The following is a 22,138-nucleotide window of genomic DNA, read 5'->3' on the forward strand; positions in this document are numbered from 1 at the left end:
AAGAATCATTAATGAGCAACAATGTAAAAAGCTACAAAATATTCTAGCTAGAGAATATGTTTAAAAGTGTCTAAGTTGCTTTGTAAAGTGTAAAATATATATGAAATTAAGACAAAGAAACTGAAGCACTAACAGGAATATTTTAACAATTTAAACAAACTTTAACCATAAAGTTTGTTCACAGTAAGAAGGCTTTGAAAATTCCTGGCTTTTTAAATAAGGCATGAGCAAAAAATAATGTATCAGTGAAAAGTTTTCATTTATGGAGCAAAAGAATCCCTACTACAAGTACTACAGAAATGGGGGGTTGCCTTGTCTAGATTTTTGTTGTCATTGTTTTAGTTGGGGTTTTTCTGGAAAAACAACCAACTAACTACCCATCTGTATACTTGATACAATTTTTCTCTCTCTTTCCCTGAGAGAATAAACCTGAGTGCTTTAAAATAGTGAAGTGATTTTATTATTTAAAAAGAATACTTAAAAAGTGAATGAATCAACAGAGAGACTTGAGTAAAGTATTGTCTATACATGTTGGCAGATAGTAAAGTCATTGGTTGAATCGAAATGGGACATACTTTGAATATATAGTAACAGCACACATTAGAATCATACTAAGAACTCAGATTTTGTATGTACATAACATTATGTGACTACATACTGCACACATTTCCTAAGTTTTAAATTTGTTTATACGGTTTATATATCGTACTTTATTTTATCGAAAATCTTTCCTGTGACAGCCTGCCGTGCTCTGGGCCTGCAGGGTTTGGTGGCAGCTTCCCAGCCCCACCACTGATGAAGGGCTGGATTCGGTGCCCAGATTTCCTGCCTAGCTCAGGTAGCTAGCTGCTTGTGGAGGAGCAGAATTTTCCTTTTGTAAATCTTAGCAAGGTTTGATTTCAGCAGTCAATTCATGCATCCTCCAAACCCAGGTAAATCTGTGGGAGTTGGCCTCTTCTCCCATAGGATGAGAGGACACAGTCTTAAGATGCACCACAGTAGATTTAGGTTGAATATTGGGAATAATTTCTTCAGAGAAAAGGTGATTATGAGCTGCCCGGGAGGTGGTGGAGTCACCATCCCTGGAGGTGTTTAAGGAAAGACTGCATGTCTTTCCTTAAACTCAGTGACACGGTCCAGTTGGCATGGTGGTGCTCCGTCACAGGTTGGACTCGATGATCCCAGAGGTCTTTTCCAACCTAACTGATTCTGTGTGTCAGCTTGCTCGTACAGTTACCCGCGTTCAGAGGGAGTGAGCGTCTCCCAGCCTGGAATGGCCATTTCCTTGTCAACAGAAGAGTGACAAGTGTTTAAAAAACGCATTTTTTGGAACGAAGCCCTCACGGTCCAGTGCCCGATACGGAGCTTGTGCGGCAGAGACCCTCGCCCAGCTCCTCATTCACGGAGCACAGTCCCCAGGGGGGTCTCCGCCTCGCCGCCCCCTCAGCTGCGGGGCTCGGGCCGAGCGCGGTGCGGTCCCGTGGAATCCACCGGGAGCCACCGCATCCTCACGGCGCCGCGGGGCGGGGAGGCGAACGCTGGGGCCGCCCGCTGGCGGCCGAGGGGAAGCGGCGGCACCTCGAGAGGGGCGCCGGCTCCGCCCCTGGGCCGGGGGGCGTGGGGCTGCTCTGGGCCGCGGCGGCGGGGACGGCGGCAGCGGCAGCGGCGGGGTCCGCGTTGGCCGCCGGCGGGGACCCAGTGCTGCCCCGCCGCGCCCGCCCGCCCCATCGCACGCTGTTGTCATGGAGGAGCCAAGATGGCGGCGCTGGCCTACACCGGGGGCAAGCGGGAGATCAACTACTACTTCAGCGTGAGGAGCGCCAAGGCGCTGGCGCTGGGCGCCGTCCTGCTCCTCACCGCCTGCCACGCCGCCTCCCGCCGCTACCGAGGTGAGGGGGCGGCCGCGGGCGCTCCGCGGGGGGCCGCGGCTGCCGGGCAGGGGAGGCGGAGCCCCGGCGGAGCTCGGGAACCGCGGCCGTGCAGGGAGGGCGGAGGGTCCCTCCGTCCGGGGCAGCCGGAGCGGTCTGGGCAGCGTAGCGCGGCTGGGCGCCGACTACCGAGGGACGCGACCCTGGGGGACAGCGGGGACCCGGCCTGTGGGGCCCTGTGGGTCCGCCCTGGGGGTCGCCGCAGGCTCCGCCGGTCGGGCGAGGCCCCGCGGAGTGAGGGGGCCGAGTGGGGCTGGCGGGGCTGTGGCTATGCGGCCTTGCACTGAGAGCTCGCCTCAGGTCTGGGGGCCCGGCCTGCGGCAGGTGAAGCTGCAGGGGTAGAGGGTGACTTCTTCCCTGTCACTTGTTTCCTTACGGCATGATTAATGGCCAATTACCTGGCAGTTAGTGGTTAAAGTCTTAATTAGTACGAGATCTGGTATATATTGTTTCACTCTTTGACCCATCGCCTCAAACATAACGAAACCGACCGCTTTGGTGGATGAAGACAGTAGGGAGCTGCTTGGCTTCACGTGTTGTCGATGGCCGTGGACATTGCCGTGCCCAAGCTCCGGGCACCGAGCGAGCTTGTGTCACTGTGGCCGTGGCCGGCTGCCCATGGGCGCACCTCGGTTGCGGGGCGCCGAGAGCTCGGCTCGTTCCTCCTCGCTAGGGTTGTTTTGGCCCTGAAGCAGAGAAACTTGGCATGATCCGTAAATGCAAATGCAGCCGCTGAAGGATATATTTACTTGTTTCTGTGTCACGCTGAAAAATGTGGTATGTTTTTGTGGGTAAATGAAAAAGTTGATCTGTAGGGAGGTGACCGCGGCTGTGTTTGCTGTAGCACAACTGGTGTCGTGTTCTAACACTTGGCTGCCAGCATTCAAGGGAGACAAGGCTGAGCGAGGCAGTTCATTATGGAAATGGAAAAAGGGGTAGGGCTCTCTATGTTTACAATTCCCTAGATTCACCCTCTAGCTGGCATGTCGTAAGTCTGATAAACTGACAAGTATTAAATTGGAGGACTTGGAATTCTAGAGTAGATCAAGCATGAGGTAATTGAACTTGCCTGTTGTGCAGTGTTCATTAAGGCACAAAAGAGTCACAAAACTGGACTGAAGGAAGGTGGCAAATTTTTAAAGAAGGATTGCAAGACTAAGCAAATGGGGGCTGACGTATCAAGCAGGTTACAAGGAAAATAAAATATGCATAATTTCAGTATATTCTGTGAGAATTAAGAAAGGGGGTGAGTCTTAGATTGCAAAATGGTGATAATCTGCTGGCCTTTGTGTAAATTGATAAAGTCAGTATGTATTGTTATAAACCTTTCAAGTTTTTTCAGCTAAGGCTTTTAGTTTATTGAAGCAATTAAAGGGTAAGGGAAAGGGTTTCCCATAAGTGTTTAAAAGTAGGAGGACATGGAGTTGTAGTGAAAACAAACTTACCAATTTGGGCTTCTATGAACATATAATGTTCAAAAGGGAAGTTTGGAAAAGGAAGGTGGAAAAATTCAGCAGATGAATTTTTAGGATAGATAAAATCAGAGGTGCTTTAATCAAAGAGATCATTCTGTAAACCTGTAGTGATATCATACAGTTGAAATTCAGCAAATGCCACAATACTTTTGACAAGTAATGAAAAAACCAGAGGTTTTCACTGGTAGTGCACAGCTAAAGCTCACTGGCACCTCACTTACTCTCAGTGGTGTTGGTTACCCACTCTTAGTAGTGGTATGATAGAACTTGGAAAGTGTGTACAAAAGAGCAACATAAATGGCAGAAGAATAAAACGGCTTCTCTGTGACAAATAATGGACTAAAATTCTGGTTCCTGGACAGAAATCTGGTAACTTCTTAATGTTCTCAAATGCTAGGGATTATTGGGGAAAGGTAAATTGATTTTTACTGTGCCATAACACAAAAAGTATCAACTGACAAATGAAATTGGGTAATACATTTTAAATGATAGCAAGAAAGAACTTTCTTTTACACATAAGACATTTTACACCAAGATTTTTGTATCAAAATATCCCAAAAAGGGTTATTATGATTTCCACAGGGTGTTTGAGGTAGGGCTGCAAACAGGCTCATAGTAGTCAGGCTGTGAAAGCCAGGCTGTGTCACGTAAGTGAATGCTGTGTTTGTTGTGCTTTTATACTTCCCCTTTTGTCTGATTGTCATTACATGGAAAGGTTTTAGCTAATTTTGGCCACAGCTATGCAAGTACGTATTGTAGATAGGAGCAGCCCAGTTTACTTCCACTTTAAACTTGCATGTATAAAACTTACTTGTTTGAAAAAATGCTAGACTGGGGTTGTGGAAGGTCATTTATGTTCAGGAAGGCTGTTGTATTTAGGTGTCACCTACATTTTTTTATAAAAGAATGCGAATAAAGAGAAGGTACAGGCTGTCTTTAATTTGTGGAGAGTTAAGTGGGTTCAATGTTTACACACTATCCAGTGAAGTTAATGCTATGTGGTTTTCAATTGTCATATTTCAAAGGTACAGTCCTAAATCGTTTTGGAAATAAGAATTTATTTAAAATTTGGCATTCTTAAAATTAACAGTAGTAGACTCTGTTTAAAACTACATTTTTTACTTTGAGTCATAGAGAACAATTGAATTTCCAGCTCTTTGAGAGTATGTATTTTAGAGAAAACTTTGTGAAACAGTCTTCTCTAGTGCTGAATGAAGACTTTGAGATTTCACAATTTCAATTGAATAACCATGATTTTGAGGAATGATAAATTAGAATAATGAACATAAAAATTTCAGAAAAATTATACACTTAGTATAACTGCAATGTTGTTATCTAAGTAAGCATAAAAATTAATGTGTTGGAAGGATAATTTACACAAAGAAAGTTTAAAATGGTCTGTGTTTTGTGTATACATTGGCACTTGAAATTCTTTTTCTTGGGTTTTGGGTTGGTTTTTTTGTTGGGTTTTTTGTTGTTTGTTTGGTTTCTTCTTTTAAGATCTCATTCATCTTAAGAAGAAGTAGTTGTGGTGTATTAAAATGAGCATTGTTCTTTAGCTGCTATTTCACCTGCTAAATCCATAGTTAAGCATTTCTGGAGGCACTGTCTGGTTTGTAACCTCCTCTTTACTTTCTTGGCTGCTGTTTCAGTTTTGTTTTATTCCCCTGCTTCATCTTCTCCCCTTATTTTCTACAGTTATGTTTAAAGGAAGATATCAAACTTGAGTAATAGCCTGAATGAGTTTCAGAAGCTTTCTAATATTGCTGAGGGCAATAGTAAGATAATCAGTACCTAGAGTTGGGAAAGAAGGCATAACCCATTGACATGCAATATTGTCTCTATATTTGAAATGTATACAGTGTGTGATGTTTGGAATGTAACTTCAGTGAATGTACTGTAGAAGGAAGGATTGATCTCTTTATGAGTAATTATTGTGGTGGGAGTGCCATGAAGTGCACAAGTACTGAGCTTGGGTCATGACCTCTATGTAAGGACATCCTCCAGTCTTGAAAGCTTGATTGAGAAAGAAGTGATGGTGGTCTAAAAATTATGGCAGATATAAGTCCAAACTGCCTTCTCCCATTGAAGAACCAGGGAGTGCCCCAAGTAAATCTAGTAGAAACCATATTTCAGATAAAGGCAGGTGATTCTTCAAGCATCAGCTCTGGATATAGAAAACTCCAGAAGGATTCTGTGGGTGCTAAGAACTTGAAGACTGCATGTCCATTTCACTAAATCCTTGGAATGAACATAGTTGGGAGAATATTAAGCAAGAGCATAATGCTTATTTTCCCTCTTATTAATCTCTGAGCATCTGCTTTTTGCCCCTGTTGAAGATGGAGTACTAGGCTAGACTGACCACTGCTCTGACCATGAATAACTGTCCTGATTTTCTTACACATCTTTCTCAGTGAGTTAATGGATGTCAGAGAAAGTCTGATTAGTGGTGGATATTCTTTTACAAAGTTCACTCTTACATCACTTTCATACATCTCCTAGCTGTCATCATCTGCAAAGTGGAGGCCTTCATACCAGTAGTAACTCTAAACCACCTCGTTGTCAAACTCATGTTGCTTCTTATTAGATAGTTTTTTTATTATTCCTGACAGTTTCATTTTTTATGCAACTTACTTGACATTATAGTTTGCATGAGTTTGCAAGTTTGAGGATCAGGGAAATTGTGTTGCTTGAAAACCTCAGTATGAGTTGAGGTTAATGAAGTGAAGGTTTCAGAGAAAGTGTTGGGTAGGGGCAGTAGTACATTGTTTCTGCCCAAGCTACAACAAGTTCCTACCACTTCATTCACAACCATTTCCCTGTTTGTCAGTGCTCGGAAATGCCAAGTATGACAAAAATGTTGGAGAGCAACTTCTCTTGCAGTGAATGGGTTCAGTTGTGTTCAGTTATAAAGCTGCAGAATCTGACATGGAGTTGGAAATATAACAGTCACTGATTTCATAACTGACATATTTGAAATTTAACATGACCTGAAACATCAGCACCTGTAAAATTATTAATCTTAATTACCAAAAAGCTTATTGACTGGAAGAGATAAGTGCAGTTCAGAATCATCACCAAATTGATGCGTAAATGTTTGGGGGTGTTTTTTTATGTATTAACCCATATCACCTGTTCTAAGGTGACCACATGACCATATGTCTTGCAAAACTTGTAAAGAGTTTTGTGTTCTATACAAGATGCTGTGCATGGTGATTCTGTGTAGAAGATTACTTTATTCAACAGTTGTATTCTTTAATTTCATATTAGTGTATTTGGGATAGTAGATAGCAAAGTGGATTGGTGTCTCTTAAAGGAAATGCCATTTTAAGTCACAACATCTTTCTGACAGCAGAAGTGGGATCACTAACTTTTTGTGGCCAGGGGTGGGATTTACAGAACAGTATTGTATAATGAGTGAGAAGGCAACTTGCAGAAGCTTGTGCAAAATGCATTCACAATCAGTTAAATTTGCTTACTGCTGTTGATTATTTCCATTTCTGGTTTTCAGCTGTTGTCAAATTATTTTTTATAATGGCAACAGGGCTATGTTTTATATTTCATGTGTCCAAATTCTAATCTTAATATAACATTTCAAAGGTGGTGATACATGTGAGTATCTTCTGTCCAGTGGGAGATTTCTTGGAGAAAAAGTATGGCAACCTCACAGTTGTATGATGCATAAGTATAAGAATAGGTAAGGAAACTCATGTCTTCTGTTCATCTGTAAATAAGCATCATTGTTGTTTGACTGCAGCTGTAGTAATTGCTGTAATTGTAGTAATAGTGTTATCTATTGTTTACTTTATATCTGATTCTATAGGCTTTCAAAAATGTACATTTATGAGAAAGAAGTCTTTTCCAAGTACTTTATCTGTGCCTACAGTGTTTACCATAGTTGCATTTCTGTATAAAAATACAAATAAATGTTGGTGATGAAAGTACTGGCACAAGTTATGGAGATCCACATGAGACTGCATGTGTCACTCTCAGATTGCTGACCTTACGTGTCAAATCGCAAGTAAAAATATCCCAAATAAAATCACCTATGGCTTTTTTCACTTCCTAGTAAGACAACTTTTTTTTTTTTTAGAGTTATGCTGCATATTACCATTTTGAAACAGCTGAAAAATTTATCATGCCTTAGAGCTGCATATAATGTTTAGAACTATCTATATAGCTCTGTAGATTTTGAGAATACTTCTTTCTAAGGTACATATTTTCTGTAATGTTGCTGTTTTGTTTTACAGTGAAGCAAAAAATTGCCTCATAGACAAACATGTTGTATTTATAGGAGATTCTAGAATTCGACAGCTGTTCTATTCATTCATAAAACTGATAAATCCTCAAGTCAAAGAAGAGGGAATTAAGGTGAGCTTGTTTTGGTGATTGATTTTTTGTTTATTTCTTCCCAATTTTATCTCATAACTCTTCTCTGAACTTCAAAAAATCAAATTATACTGTTTGCTGGCCTTGCCATGTGAAAGGAGAAGCACAGAAAGGTCTTTTGAAGAAGAACAAGATTATAACAAAATAAGTGTTTGGGTACACATGAGATAATTGCGAGTCTGAGAAGAGAGCTGGAAGCTCAAGAGAAAGCTTGCAGCAGCCTGGGAATAAATTAATGAAGCTGACTTGTCCCATAGCAATTTATGCTTCGTATTTGGTTTCTTGATGAGAAAATGATTGCTCCTTTGTGTGTTTTTAAATAGTAGTAATTCATGCCTTCTAATTTGTCATTTAAAATGTCAGTTAAATTGCTGATCTAATCTGTTCATAAAAATCCTTGGGCAATGACAGATTTCCAGGTCTAACTTGAAGCTGAAACTAAAAATATCTTCAGGTCTTACCTTCTTTTTGATCACTCATGAAGAGCTGTCTGAATTTTATAACATTAAGTATGTAAACTGAAGCCAGGTGGAAGGGGGAAGAAAGGATTTAGGTGTATTGTTTGTTGAACAAAATGCAGATTTCTTTTGCTCTGAGATACTTTTTGGGCACGTGTCTTCATAGATGTATGTACATACATGATGGAAAAGACACCTTTCAACAGTACATCAGATTTGTCAATTATTTAGTAATTCTGTCACTTAAAAGTGCAAGGTGGCAGCTTGTCCAGCATGCAGTATGCAATCACTTCCACCTATCAAAATAAGATTGATCCAAGAACTCTGGTTTTCTTAGTCAATTGTATAGGTTACTCTTGCTGCCCAAAAGTAATGGTGAGATGATAGAGTGCTGTAATGGATCTTGAGTTGAGAGTATTTTTTGTCATGTGTTATTGAAATCAAGATCTCAGCTTGAAGAAGAGAAGTACACTTGTTCTTATGGGTCAGTACCAAAATTAACACTGTATTTTATAATTTTAAAGGACTATTGTGAATGCATATCTGACTCCTTCCTTTGTGACTTACAGTTTTCACTCAGAAAATTTAATAATACATTATAGATTTTATGTCTGCCTGACACTATTTTCTTTTATTCTTTAAATAAAACTGTGTTGGTTATTTTGTCTAAAGGAGATGGGTTGATGAAAAAGAAGGCTGGAAAAAGGCAGCATAAGAAAAGAAAGAGGAAAAGTCATAAGTTTTTCTTATGTTGGGAGGCTAAATTTAGGAAAACATTTGATACCTTTGTAACAGAGTGAGCAGAAAGCATTTCAGACTTTGTTGGCTAGATTGCTTCCAGGAAAAATAACTGTTTATTTTAGTAGCTTGTTTTATCAAGAAAGCAACATGAGTATTTTGTGTGAGTACACTGACAAGTTTATACAAGAAAAATCCTTTCCACTGAAGATAAATATTGGGTGAGAGCAAGTTAGCATAGGTATGTAAATATTTTGTTTTCATTCTGAAAGTTTCTCTTACTTTGTTTTTATTGTTTGGGGTTTTTTGACAGCATGGAAATATCCCATTTGAAGATAAATCTGCTTCAATTAAAGTGGTAAGTTTTTTTCTAGTGTTAAATTGCAAACCATAATCATGTTATTATTTCATACAATGTAATTGAAAATGCCATCAGAGCTGAAAAGTTAAAAGACAGACAAGACCATCAACATTCTTTATAAATATTTCACAGATGTTTCACAGTGCATCTTAACATATTGCATTTTAAGAGAATTTGGCATGGAGTACTTGTAGTGTGGCTTAGTTTTGGGCATAAGATCTGGAACTGTCTATAATTTTTGTCAGACCTTACAATTTGGCCTTTCCAAGCATATCTTTTGCCAGGAAGTTTACTCTTTTCATGCTGTAAAAAATATATATCTGGGTCTCCTTGGATTGGTAATTATAATTGCAATTGAGTTTTCTATGCTATCCCCACAAGTATTCCTGCCACTTTTTTTGCATGGTGAAATAAGCACAATGTTGATTATAATGTGATATTTAAAAAAAGAAAACAAAGTACTTGAGGCTAGTTTTTCTGAAGGAGTCTGTTCTCCTCTGCCCTGGCAATGGAGATGCTGTCATCAATAGCTTTCTTTGCTTCCCATGACAGCTGTCAGCAGTGCTGGCATTGTGCTAGTCATGTATTTATTTATGCCCTGAAGAAAACTCATTCTCTATTCACCAAAACCAAAGAAGCAGTGTGTTTGCTGAGTTCTCTGAATATGGGTTTTCAGTACTTGTTTGTGTACATGGTTAAGATCTAGGGTACAGAATAACATTTTAGGGTTGTAAGCCCATGGCAATTTAAGCATGTGCTGACCTACTCTGTTGGCCTTCACAGTTTGTTCCTGTGTTTGTGGTGTAGCCAGCACTGGTAAGCTTGGAGTGAGTTGTTTCAAGAGTCAATTCAGCCAAAAAGTTAGTTTGTAGGATTCCTTTTCAGTCAGGTCTGATGTGGTTCATCATGTGGTTATCTGAATGCTGGAAAAGATGGGACAGAACACAAGGCTGTAGAAAGGGGCTGATGCAGTGTGATTTGCATTGGGCTAGCATGACAGGGTCACATCTTCAAACTCCTTAACCACAAAGATTTGAGATGGCAGATCTGGGCTTTTGGGAGATGTCTCATAGTTAATATATTCCCAGTCTGCTGCTTCCTTGTTTAATGCAGTATTGCTCTTTGACATTATTGGCATTGTAGCTGAATTTCCTTATTCAGACTGGCTGTGACCCAATAATCCAAATGTGGAAAATACTTGACCATCAAAAGAGAAAATTACTGGAAACAAGTGGAGAGTTTAATTTTGTCCTTTCTAGTCATCACAGTAACTCTTCTGTCCTTCAGCCACTGTAGAGGACTGCATGATTGTTCACAGGTTCCACAGCCAAATAACGAAATGACAGTACTCAAGGGAACTACCAAAATGTAACAATCCAGAGGACTGGAAGATAGAGATTTTCTCTCTGCTGATAGTGTTTCAGCATTCTGTTACAAAGTTTCCTCACAATAGTTTATGTATGTGTAGTCCCTGCCATTTCCCTTCAATGTGTATTTTTTGACTATTCAATAGTGCTGCTCTGAGAGTAACTAAATGCTAGGAAGTCATGGCCTTCCCTGGGAGACATAAAAGCACTAGTCTACAGTGTCCTTCTAGATGAAAGCTGAGCACTGCTCCTGGCATCTAAAAGAATTGTTAGGTTTTGATTTTGTTTGAAAATTATGATTTCATGCTATCAATTATTTTAAGCTTTGAAACAAAGAAAATCTGCTGTTAAGAAAGTGGAAAACTGAGCAAAAATCAAGTTCTAATAAGTTATAGATGTGACCTTATGTGGATTTATTCCTGATTGCAGTAGAAACCCAAGGACATCTCATTTGGCAGACATTAAAAAAATACCTTCTTGGTAAATTCTGACTCCTGAACTACAAATAAAAATTTGTTTTTTATGAGGGCAAAGTTTTGTGGATTTGTTGGCTTCTTCTCTTTTTTCTTTGCTTTCTGTTTTTCATGCTGGAGTAAGATATCAGGCTTTTCATGCTAATTATAAGGAAATCACACTCTGAGCCAAATGTTTTTCCTTTAGAATTGAATTGATGGCAATTAGTTTGGTTTTTTGCATTTTTTCTTTTTAGTCTACTGATTGTCTTTTAAGCTTGTAGAGTAACTCTGTCTTTTTTTTTTTTTTACAGGATTTTCTATGGTATCCAGAAGTTAATGGCTCTATGAGGCAACGTATCAAATCTTGGACTGAGGTTTGTTTTAAGAGATCTATAATTTGACTTCAGAGTGGTGAAAGGGGAATGTGTACTGGTGTATATGTTTTTTGGTGTCTCCTGGTCTTCCAAGGCTGTTATCACTTGGACCTTAAAAACCCCTAAGTAAACTAGAAAAAACCTACTTCATAGGAACAGGTTAATTAATCCTATTAAGAGCTAAAAGAATTTCTGTCTGGTTTGACATTTTACTTCCTCTGTGGCTGCAGTGACTCCACTTTAATGTGAGTGGATCCTTATGAGTCCATTTCAACTTGAGATATTCTTTGATTCTATGATTTTGTATATATGTTAATTTGAGTGTTTCAGACTGAAGGGCAAAGGTAATTTGAAAGTCAAGAATTCTTTGATTTGTTTTCTATCTCCCTCAATATGAGGGAGATATTGAAAACAAAAAAAATTAGCATGCTAATATCCCAATATTAGCATGCTAATTTTTTAATGTGTTTCAGTTATGATGCAGGCTGTCATGTTGTTCTGTGTGTAACTCTGATGACAAGTGATACATTCACAGATTGGCGGCTAATTTTTTCTTGTTTCTTCCTTTGTTGACCTTTCAATAGGAGCTATTTAGTAGTAGCTCACAGTTATTATTTTGCTATCCTGTTGATTATTCTTGCACAACACTTTCCATCAGGATAGCTGAAGTTATCATTTGGTTTTCTTTTTCTGTGGTTTCTACAAAAATTGAGAGCTGCTGGTTTTCCTTGCTCTGCTGGGATAAAACCGGTACTGAGGTGCTTAGGACTGTATGTTTCCTTATGCTCTTTTGTTTGAGTACACTGGCCCTTGTTCTTGCCCTACACAGAACTGTCACACGCCTCTGGGGTGTCAATGGTCAATGCAGCAGCTCTAACAGATGTTTGACAATGCTGAGAGTGGGATAAAATGTTCAATAGTGTGATCCACAGTTTGCTTCACCTTAGGAGAAGATGTCTAAATAGCTTTTAAAGAGAGCCTATGCTGCTCAGTTGATCAGGATTATAGGTGCTTACTGGTACTTCATGCTTTTGTAGATTCTGTTATGTGAATTCTGTTACGTATCTTGCATATATCAGTTGTATGTTCTCTGCAATATATCTGCAATTTACTCTTTTGTAGCCATTAGCTGATGGGCAAGTGAGTCACAGTTAGTGAAGATATGAGTCTTAATAGAATTTAAGAATATTTTAAAACTAATTCCTTTTTTTGTTTGTTTCTTAGGGTTCTGTGGCAAAACCTCATATAATTGTAGTAGGAGCTGCCACGGTAAGTTATACATTTATAGGGGATTTTAGTGAAGAAGGAAGTTCTTTTAGGATAACTTTTAATGTTCTCAAGTTGGTTACATGATCAAATTGTTAAACACAATTTAGAGTAAAATATCCATTTTCAGTGAATATGCTGTTACAAAAAGTAGTTTTAAAATACCAGGTATGCTTTATTATACCTGTGTGATGTAAAGTACTTGCTTTTTGTCAGCAATACTGGTTAATAGCATAATTTGCTTTAACCTGGCTAATAAAGTGGATTTACTTAAAAGCAGATTATTAATTTTAAAAGTTAAAGTATTTGCATACTAACTGAAGTGTATTTTTAATACACCTTTTTCAGTCACAAAATTCTACTTTTGAACATGGCCCAATCTTCTTTCACCACACATATTTATATATATATATATATATATGTATATATAAAAATCATAATTTTACTTGGATAATTAAACAACTAAAGAAGTTGGAGTTCTGGAATCTTGTTGCACTGGAAGATTCCACCACTGATATGCATTGCAGCATCGCAGAAAACAGGGCTGACAAGTACCAGAAGAGATGTCCTGACCCATCAGTTTGCTACCAGACGGGATATATCTACCTATGTTGCGCTTGGCAAGAGTCAACCAATTCTTTAAAACTTCCAGAGATGGAATTCAGCAGGGGCCCTTAATTATTCTGTTCTAGTAACAAAATCAAATCAAACAAACACTCATCTCATTATTTCCATATTTAATGTCCCTTACTTCCAAATATTTGGGAATTGGAATTTGGAAAGAATTGGCTAATTTATTTTCATAGGAGTTGAAATGTAAAGGGGGGAAAATGTGTTGCATTTAAAACAAAATCCTTCAAAAGCAGTTTGTTTTAGAGACGGCTGAGGCACTCTACCAATCTGGAAACTTGTGGGCATGCCTATTTAAGGATAAACTCCCTCACTTCTAAGAGGAGGTCATGTGTGTATGTAGCCCTCCACACATTTCCTGAGGCATCAAAAATTCTCCTTTTTCTTTTAGGTGACCCTCTAAGTTCCCTTCCTCTGCAGGATCCACATAAACATTTGAGCTTTAGGAATTGTAGTAAGCCTAGAATATAATTTCTCAGTCTGAAACTGTAGCATTTATTACTAGGATGAGTCATCGTATTCCATATAGAAAATGCCATTATATATGGATAATGTTTTGGCATGCAGAAGGTCAAGTTGCAAAGCTGCAGTGCACTTTGCTAAATAATTCCCTTTACTTGTATGTATATATTAGCCCTAGCTTGTTGCCTTTTGTGGACAGCAGGAGATAGAAGCTAACAACATGCAGGAGAGGCTCTGCTCTTTTTAACACTAGTATATTTATACAAAACATTTAATATGATATCTAGAGTTGAACAAAGATAAACATCCTCTGTTTTAAGTGGCTTCCAAAAACATAAAAGCTTCAAAAATCAGACATATCAGCAACCTCACCATAGCTGACACTGGTGTGGTAATCTGCCACTAGATTAAACTGGTGTGTGCTCTTGGACTTTGTTGCATTTTGAAATTTACCTCTATCATTCACTTAGCTCTTAGGCTGGTCATTCTACTTCAGCCTGGACATGTCTGTCTTAAGATGGCAAGTGCATAACACTTTATAAATAGAAGTCCTATAAGCTGAAGGAGCTCCGGCTCATACAAAAGTCAGTTGCTTTCTTATTTTGGGAAAAGGAGCTTCTCTGAGAATGTCACTACCATGCTCTGCTTGTTAATTCCTCACTTCCTGTTGTATGGAACATGCTACTTTAATTGTCTTTTAAATACTGTTGGTGTTTCAAATTAAGTATTAGCTGCTGGGAGAAACTGCTTCTTTTTTTCCAGTGTGAGTTCTCAGAGCAGCTGTATGTTATTTGGCTTCACAAAGTATTAATTTATATTGAACAATATTTTCAGTAAGTGCATTAATCAGTGCACTTGTCTTACGATGAAATTTGTATGTGCTTATTTAGAGATAAATAATAGCCTACATTTAGGCTAATTGTTATGGGTTTTCCTTTCTTAGTTTTTACTAGGTCAGTAGAGATACAGTAACACTTTAAAAAAAGCTGCCTCCATTTTTCATACAGTGTGGGAAATAATTTTCAAAAGTTAGGAGGAATTCGTGAGTGGCTTTAGCATTCTCCCAGGGATTTCCTATAGAATATTAAACCAGAAATTAAATTGGCTCTTGTTTGGTTTTTGGGGTTTTTTTCCCCTTTGTGGATATCCACAAAACAGATGGAAATATTGGAACTTGATACCACCAAGTTTTGTTTGCATGCATCTCTTCCTGTAGTCAATCTAGAGAGGAATTGATTGAACTGACCAAGATTTTTCAATAACAAGAGTGGCTTTGCTACTTCATTGTTGAATAAAGCCAGGAGACTTTGAATTAAAACATCTTGTGTCATTTAATTTATGAAAAGTCAAATATACACAGAAGTTGAATGTTAAATACTCTGTATTTGGATGATGTGATTGAATGTAATTATCTGTCTGGACAGCTGCTTGGTCCAAAAGAGTTTTTTTAGCACTTTTGAATGGAAAACTGAAGAAATCCAGCTGTATTGAAATAATGAAAATAGCTACAAATGGAGCAAGGGAATCAATTAATTAAGGGTCCTCAGATATACATCTTCTGAATTTATTTCTTTTTTTCTCCAGTGGTCTATCAAGATTCACAATGGCAGCAACGAAGCTCTTGCACAATATAAAATCAATATCACTTCAATTGCACCTCTTTTGGAAAAATTAGCAATAAGTAGTGATGTTTACTGGGTCTTACAAGGTAAAGTAATGAACAGTAGGTAACAATTTTTAACCTCACTGTCTGTTAAATCATTATGTTGTAGGCTATGGAAAACATAATCCATACTGCTTATTTGCAGACTGAAAAAGGTGTTGGTTGAGCTTCAGTCTCTCCTTTCTTGCAATCATCACTAAGCTGATAGCTAAATAGCTGCTACTACTGATAGAGATTTCAAAGCTCTAGCAGGAAAAACTTTTGCCTTATGAACTCTTAATCGTTGTTAGCTTACTCTCAGAGTCAACATGCCAGGTCTATTCTCCCTGTGCTGTGCTCCATGCATACCTCCTGGGAGTCAAGAACACAGGTGCATGCAACAGCATTATTCCTGTTGTTTTTGTTCAATTGAATTTTCAGGTTATATTAATAATAGAAGAAGTTGAACAAGTGCATCCTCTGTGTGTGTCTAGAATGAATAGACACACTCTTGAGAATATAGAGAATTTAAGTCTCTAGAATTAAACTTGTTTCTCTACACTGTGACGAGAAATCATGGCTCACAATGAGTTAGTGAGATATTTATTATGGCACCAAGTTTACATTGTTTTGCTTTTCTTTAATAAAACTAAAATATTTTCATGAAACTGAGCAATGAGCTCATAGGTAGAATGTTCTCCTGGTTTCTCTGCCACAGGACACACCATTTATATTGTCATCACTTTAGTTACAAATATAGTCAGATTTTGAGCCCTGCTAGCAATATACCCAGCTGTACCCTTACAGTCACATCCAAGTTCCTATCAAATATGGTTCTAGAGGTAAATCTGAATCAACAAATTAATCTCCCATTAATCAAATTAATCTCCCATTCCTTTCAAAGCCATGTTTATTTATACCAGAAGCAGTTTGCTGTCAGACTTGTCCTACCATGGTACTGCTAAGGACCTTGTCCATTTACATAATCTCTGAGCTCTTTAGTAGCCATAGTGGGAGGAGAAGCAGTCTGTACAGAGTTGTCAAGACATTGCTTATCCAAATATAGGCATGAGGTACCTAAAGTAAATCAATCTGCATCTCACAGAGTGTGTCACAGCAGGAGCTTTTCACAGGAACTTAAAGATCTCTGGCTGACCTTTTGATCTAGAAGCCCATATCACTTTCTTTTAAGCTTTACATAATTTCTGAAGCCTGTAGGCAATTAAGTCAGCCTTTTTCTCTGTAAAACTGAGATTCTGCCATAAGTTAAACTGGAATCAACAGGAGCAAGTGGAATATGTTTATGACTTATGGGAAATGAGGAGCTGTTTTATTGTCCACAGAAGAAAAGGAGGTTTGAGAAAGTTTGGTTTGTTTTTTTTTTTTCATACTTCTATTCTGCTGCCTGTCCTCTGCCCTTTTTCCTTTTGGAGTCTTTTCTTGGGTGATTCCATTGCTGAGAGAAAGCATAAGCAGCTCTGCACTTTAGCATTATCTGCTTTTCCTGAATTTAGAGAAATTAAACAAGCATTCATGTCTGGCCAGAGCTTTTTAACCTACAACTACATATGCATTAACAGGGAATGGAGATAAGAACAGTTAGTGATAAACAGCTCTGTTAACTGTAGCAGTCATTTATTCCTTGCTGTACACTTTTTCTGTATTGTTGTACAATTGTGACCTCTTAAATGAAAGTAGCCTGTGCAACTTGAGCTAAGGAAACTCGTTGATAAGTATAAGATTAATGTGTTCACTCTTTGTCCTTTGAAATTCAGATCCTGTTTATGAAGATATGCTGAGTGAAAGTCGGAAAATGATCACTAATGAGAAAATAGATGCTTATAATGAAGCAGCTGTTCGTATTCTGAACAGCAGCTCCCGAAATTCCAAAGCTAAAGTTAAAGTGTTCAGTGTATCAAAATTGATAGCACAAGAAACTATCATGAAGTCTACAGATGGCCTGCATCTCCCTGAATCAAGCAGAGATACAGTAAGTGTTTTTATCACTGGTCAACATTGAAAGTATTAATAGTAAAACAAGAGCTGAAGTGAATGTTCTGAAACTGCAAACAATACGGATGTAATGAGGACTGCATCCGTCAGGGAATTTTTTTTTCAGAAAATTCCAGTTGGTGGGAGTACAGCCAGTTTTATAGGCATTTTAAAAAACATAATAGCAAACACATTAGTGTATAACTATTTTAAAATAGCTGTTAATCCACTAGGTCTTTTAGATCCTGAGTGCAAACTTCATGCTTTCATGTATATGAATGAGTTAAGGTGGTAATGACTTGTGAAGCAGTGCTAAGAAGTAAGTCTTAAATTTCCCCTGATGTGTCCAGAAAATTTGGTTTGGTAAGGAGCATCAAGAAGATAATAAACACACAGTATGGATCTCCCTGGTTGTGTGGAGTGCCTCTGACTTTATTTCTTCTTTCTTTATTTCTTCTTTAACCAATATGTATAGCATGCAGTGACCCCCTCTGAGCTTTTCAGCCTGCCCTTTTTGTGAAAGAGCTCTCCCATTATGTCACTTTTGGTTCTATTCCTTTGCTCATTTAAATTGCTTTAAAGTACTGGATGAAATAAATGTCATCTTACCACATGTTTCAGTTTCACTGTCATGTTTTAGAGACTTGCATTACTGTGCCTCTTTAGAACCCAAGTTTGTGAGCTGTTTTTCATTTACAGAAATAATGCAGCCAGTAGAGAGAACCCTCCTGTTCTAAGATTAGCCATTTTTGCTTGCCTCTAGAAGTTAAAGCATTTTTTGTTTGGAAGTGTTTCGACTGGACTATTAGATGCAACTGGATATATGGTGGGACTGGAAGATTTTGTTTTTGTAATGATAAGGGAGAATTGCATGTTTGATGTCAGTGCATGATGCAGAAGAAAATTTCTTTTGAAGGAAATGTTAACTTTCTTATTAGAAATTAATTACCAAAACTGCTTACTTTTTTACAGAATGCAATGATTCTTATGAATGTCTACTGCAATAAAATAATGAAGCCCATTGATGGCTCCTGCTGCCAGCCTCAGCCTCCTCTCACTCTGATACAGAAGATAGCTTTCTGTTTCTTTACTTTGTCCATTTTTGGATATTTAATTATCAGCTTAATTCATCGGAATAATTATCGGAAGAACAAATCATGCACTGATTTGGAAAGTGGAGAGGAGAAGAAACCTGCCATCAGCACACCTAACATTTCTACTTTAGAGATGCTCTTACACTGCTTTTGCAAACTTGGTCTAATCATGACCTATTTTTATCTGTGTGACAGAGCAAATCTTTTCATGAAGGAAAATAAATTTTACACACATTCATCTTTCTTCATACCAATCGTCTACATCTTGGTTTTGGGTGTATTTTATACTGAAAATACCAAAGAGGTAATGATCACCTTGACATCGCGCTTAAAATGTTGTTTCCCAATGTGTGTGTAAAATAACCCATTTCTAAGTATTCAAGGTTATTTTTTCAAAGTCAGTATAACTCACCTGCAAAAAATGCTGTCTCAAGCAGTATAATGTTTTCATAGAATTAGATGCAAATGGTTTTTCAAGCCATGTGGATGTCACCCCTTTAGTCATTCTTGCTCTTTCAAACTGCAATTGATCAGAGCTCAGCTAAAAGAGAATTTAAATCATGTTAAATCTGTGCCCACTAGACAAGACTTTTACAGTTGAGAGAGACCCATTTACCCATAAAGTGGTTTATTGTTTGAACTTTTTTTCCTCATTTTGTAGATGTTCCTTGTTCTTTTTGGAATAGCAACACTCTTGTTTTGTTTTGCATTAGACTAAAGTGTTAAATAGAGAACAGACTGATGAATGGAAGGGCTGGATGCAACTTGTTATTTTGATTTATCATATCTCTGGAGCAAGCACTGTAAGTAATTAGAATTTCTTTTGCTTTTAGGGGGAATGTAATTTGGGTATGTTATTTCAAAAGAAAGGTAGTGTAAATGGACATTAGAACTGAATAAAATGAGTAAATAATGCTATTGCTTCTGTAGTTTTAAACATGGTATTAGCAGAGTTAGTTTTTCTCTCTAAGTGTATATTTGACTGATAAAAACATTATATATGTTACTTGACCAGTAAAAAAAGTGTTTCTTCTGTGTAGAATATTACATTAATTTTTTTTTTAATTAATAGCAACTTGAAACTGTTGAAGGTGAGCTTTCAAAGAGCCCTTCTTAAGTCTCTCATAACTAGTAATAGAATATGGCAAGTGTGGAGAAATAAATAGAAAAAATTTATTTTAACATCAGAGGTTAGGACACCAAAAGAGCTTAGTAAGAAACAGGGCAATGTACCACAGTGTTTCTTTTCTTAGTTAAATCTGATCTAGTGCAAAGCAGAAATAGCATAAAAGACAGGGGGCAAAAGGAAAGCCAAATATATCTACATGGACGTTTATAAAAGGTATTTTATTTTTCTCAACAGTTTTTGCCTGTGTACATGCACATTCGAGTTCTGGTTGCTGCGTATCTGTTTCAAACAGGTTATGGGCACTTCTCATATTTTTGGATAAAAGGGGACTTTGGTGTATACAGAGTGTGTCAGGTGAGAATATCTGCCTACTATTTTTATAAATAAATTTTTCAGATAGCAAAATATCCATAGTATATCCATACTCTCTAAATAATGTGATATCAGATCACTTAACCAAGGTTTAAACAATAAAAATGGCTGTTGTGTCTATGTAATCTGAGCTGTTTAATTGGTAGTGTTTATCTAATACAAACTTAAACCATGTAAATTATAAATGTCTATAACTGTAAATTACTTAAAATGTCAAAAATGCAATTATGTATTCTCTGAAATTACAAGACAAGTATTTTCTAATAAATAGCAATGGAGATTCCATTGCAGTAGCAATTTACAGTATATAGCAGTATGGATGTAATGAGCCAGGTGGGCTTCCAAAGACAGTGTATTGGAGCCTACATTTATTAATAAAGAAAAATAATTTTCACACCATAACAACAGTGGACCACATACCTGGTTTTGTGGCTTTCCTCCTACGTTTTGCAGCGTATGCTGTAGTTCTTTTATTTTTTTCTAATGCATATGTTTTATTGCTATTAGGTCTTATATTGTCCTGTAACTCAGTTCATTGTGCTTATTAAATGTACATTTACAGCCTGGTGATGGCATTACCCTGGCTTTAAATGAGCTAGCCTTGGTAGCTTTTGGGGGTGAAAAAAGAGAGCCATTAATAGCATCCAGCAACTAGAGCACTTGGTCCCCAGCCTGGGAAATAGTCAGATAGGGTTAACCTTATTTTCATTACAATCTCTACCCGAGCAGGTCAGGATAGGACAGGTCCAGAACCACATAATCAGTCTTACATTGCCCTGCTGATGTTCCCTGTGCTACTTTACCCATGTTTCAATGTAAAGTACATAGGTATTTTTGTACAGTGCTAAAGGAACATGTCCTCACCTTTCTCAGCTTTCCCTCCAAGTTTACATGTCCTCTGTCTTCTGTCTTCTGACACCCCCCAGGTTTTATTTCGTCTCAATTTCTTGGTTGTGGTACTGTGCATAGTGATGGACCGACCTTACCAATTCTACTATTTTGTGCCATTAGTCACTGTCTGGTTTATGATCATTTATGCCACCTTAGCTGTATGGCCTCAGATTGTCCAGAAGAAAGCAAATGGTAAGATTTATTTTTTTCTTTCTGCTCTAAAACATGTATGTTATTGCAATGACAATCATACAGAAATGACATAGTTAGTAGATCTCAGTCTTTTTGTTAGTCAAAATATGCTAAACAGCTGCTCACAGAAATACAGTTTGTCATAAGTGAATTAGGTCAGTTGAAAAATACAACAGCTGCTGACTAAACACTTCCTCTGGTTACAGTCAGATTAGAATACTTTTTAATAGGTTTTGATCATTAGGAATGTGTTTTAACAAGAATTGTAATTTTACTGCATGGAAATGAAAACCACAGGTTGCACTCTCTGTGCTTGCTGGGGCTGAGGCAGTGTCTGTCGTGTGCTGGGGGTGCAGTGTGAACAGGGAGTGTTTAGACTTCCTTGCTCTGTGTTGCCAAGGTGTCTGTCCATCTTGAGCACCAATTCTGCCTTAGCTGGCCAAATAAGAACATGGGTCTTGCTATCTTAGTATCTTAATTTAAATGAGCTATCAGAAGTATGTCTTGTGGTACAAATATTTTAAATAAAAATGGAAGTAAAATCCCAGTTTGTGTTGCAGTTCATTAAAAAGCTGTAAAGCATGTCATAAATGCTCATTATCTAATTTGCCTAAATTAGAACTAAAACTTTAAAAGCCTTAAATCTTCATTCCCTATTGGTGGAGGAATATCCCCATTTTATAGCCTGAAGAAATATATCAAAAATATACCAGGAATAGATGCTGCAAAAATACACTTGAGTAGTTTTACAAGCTATCTCAAAGGCAAATATCTTTTTTTTTTTTTTTTTCCTACAATGGCACTTCTCTTCTAGAAACAGAGAAATTACTCTCGTGTACTTTGGAGCAATAGTGTACTGTAAAAGTAGAAAATCTTTTAATGAAACTTTCAGTTGTTTATGATCCTGCTTACAGCTGCCAATT

General features: G+C 37.8%; 1 protein-coding gene across 2 annotated transcripts in view; it reads left to right on the top strand.

Annotated features, from left to right (window-relative positions):
• The first annotated feature begins 1,571 nt into the window (after positions 1-1,571).
• CASD1 (CAS1 domain containing 1) overlaps positions 1,572-22,138 on the top strand; it is a 30,309-nt gene continuing 9,742 nt past the window's right edge. Inside the window, exons 1-12 of one of the 2 annotated variants that reach the window (XM_030234239.2) lie at positions 1,572-1,889; positions 7,004-7,100; positions 7,654-7,774; positions 9,302-9,346; positions 11,483-11,545; positions 12,770-12,814; positions 15,488-15,611; positions 17,321-17,535; positions 18,510-18,935; positions 19,345-19,434; positions 19,995-20,114; positions 21,059-21,215. In XM_030234239.2, coding sequence (XP_030090099.1) covers positions 1,757-1,889; positions 7,004-7,100; positions 7,654-7,774; positions 9,302-9,346; positions 11,483-11,545; positions 12,770-12,814; positions 15,488-15,611; positions 17,321-17,535; positions 18,510-18,935; positions 19,345-19,434; positions 19,995-20,114; positions 21,059-21,215 — 1,636 coding nt within the window. In that variant the 5' untranslated portion in view covers positions 1,572-1,756. Of the gene's footprint in view, positions 1,890-7,003; positions 7,101-7,653; positions 7,775-9,301; positions 9,347-11,482; positions 11,546-12,769; positions 12,815-15,487; positions 15,612-17,320; positions 17,536-18,509; positions 18,936-19,344; positions 19,435-19,994; positions 20,115-21,058; positions 21,216-22,138 lie in introns of those variants that run through there. The other variant, XM_050971494.1, reaches the window with a different exon arrangement.

The sequence above is a fragment of the Serinus canaria genome, chromosome 2 (genome assembly GCF_022539315.1).
Source record: "Serinus canaria isolate serCan28SL12 chromosome 2, serCan2020, whole genome shotgun sequence".
Taxonomy (NCBI): Eukaryota; Metazoa; Chordata; class Aves; order Passeriformes; family Fringillidae; genus Serinus; species Serinus canaria.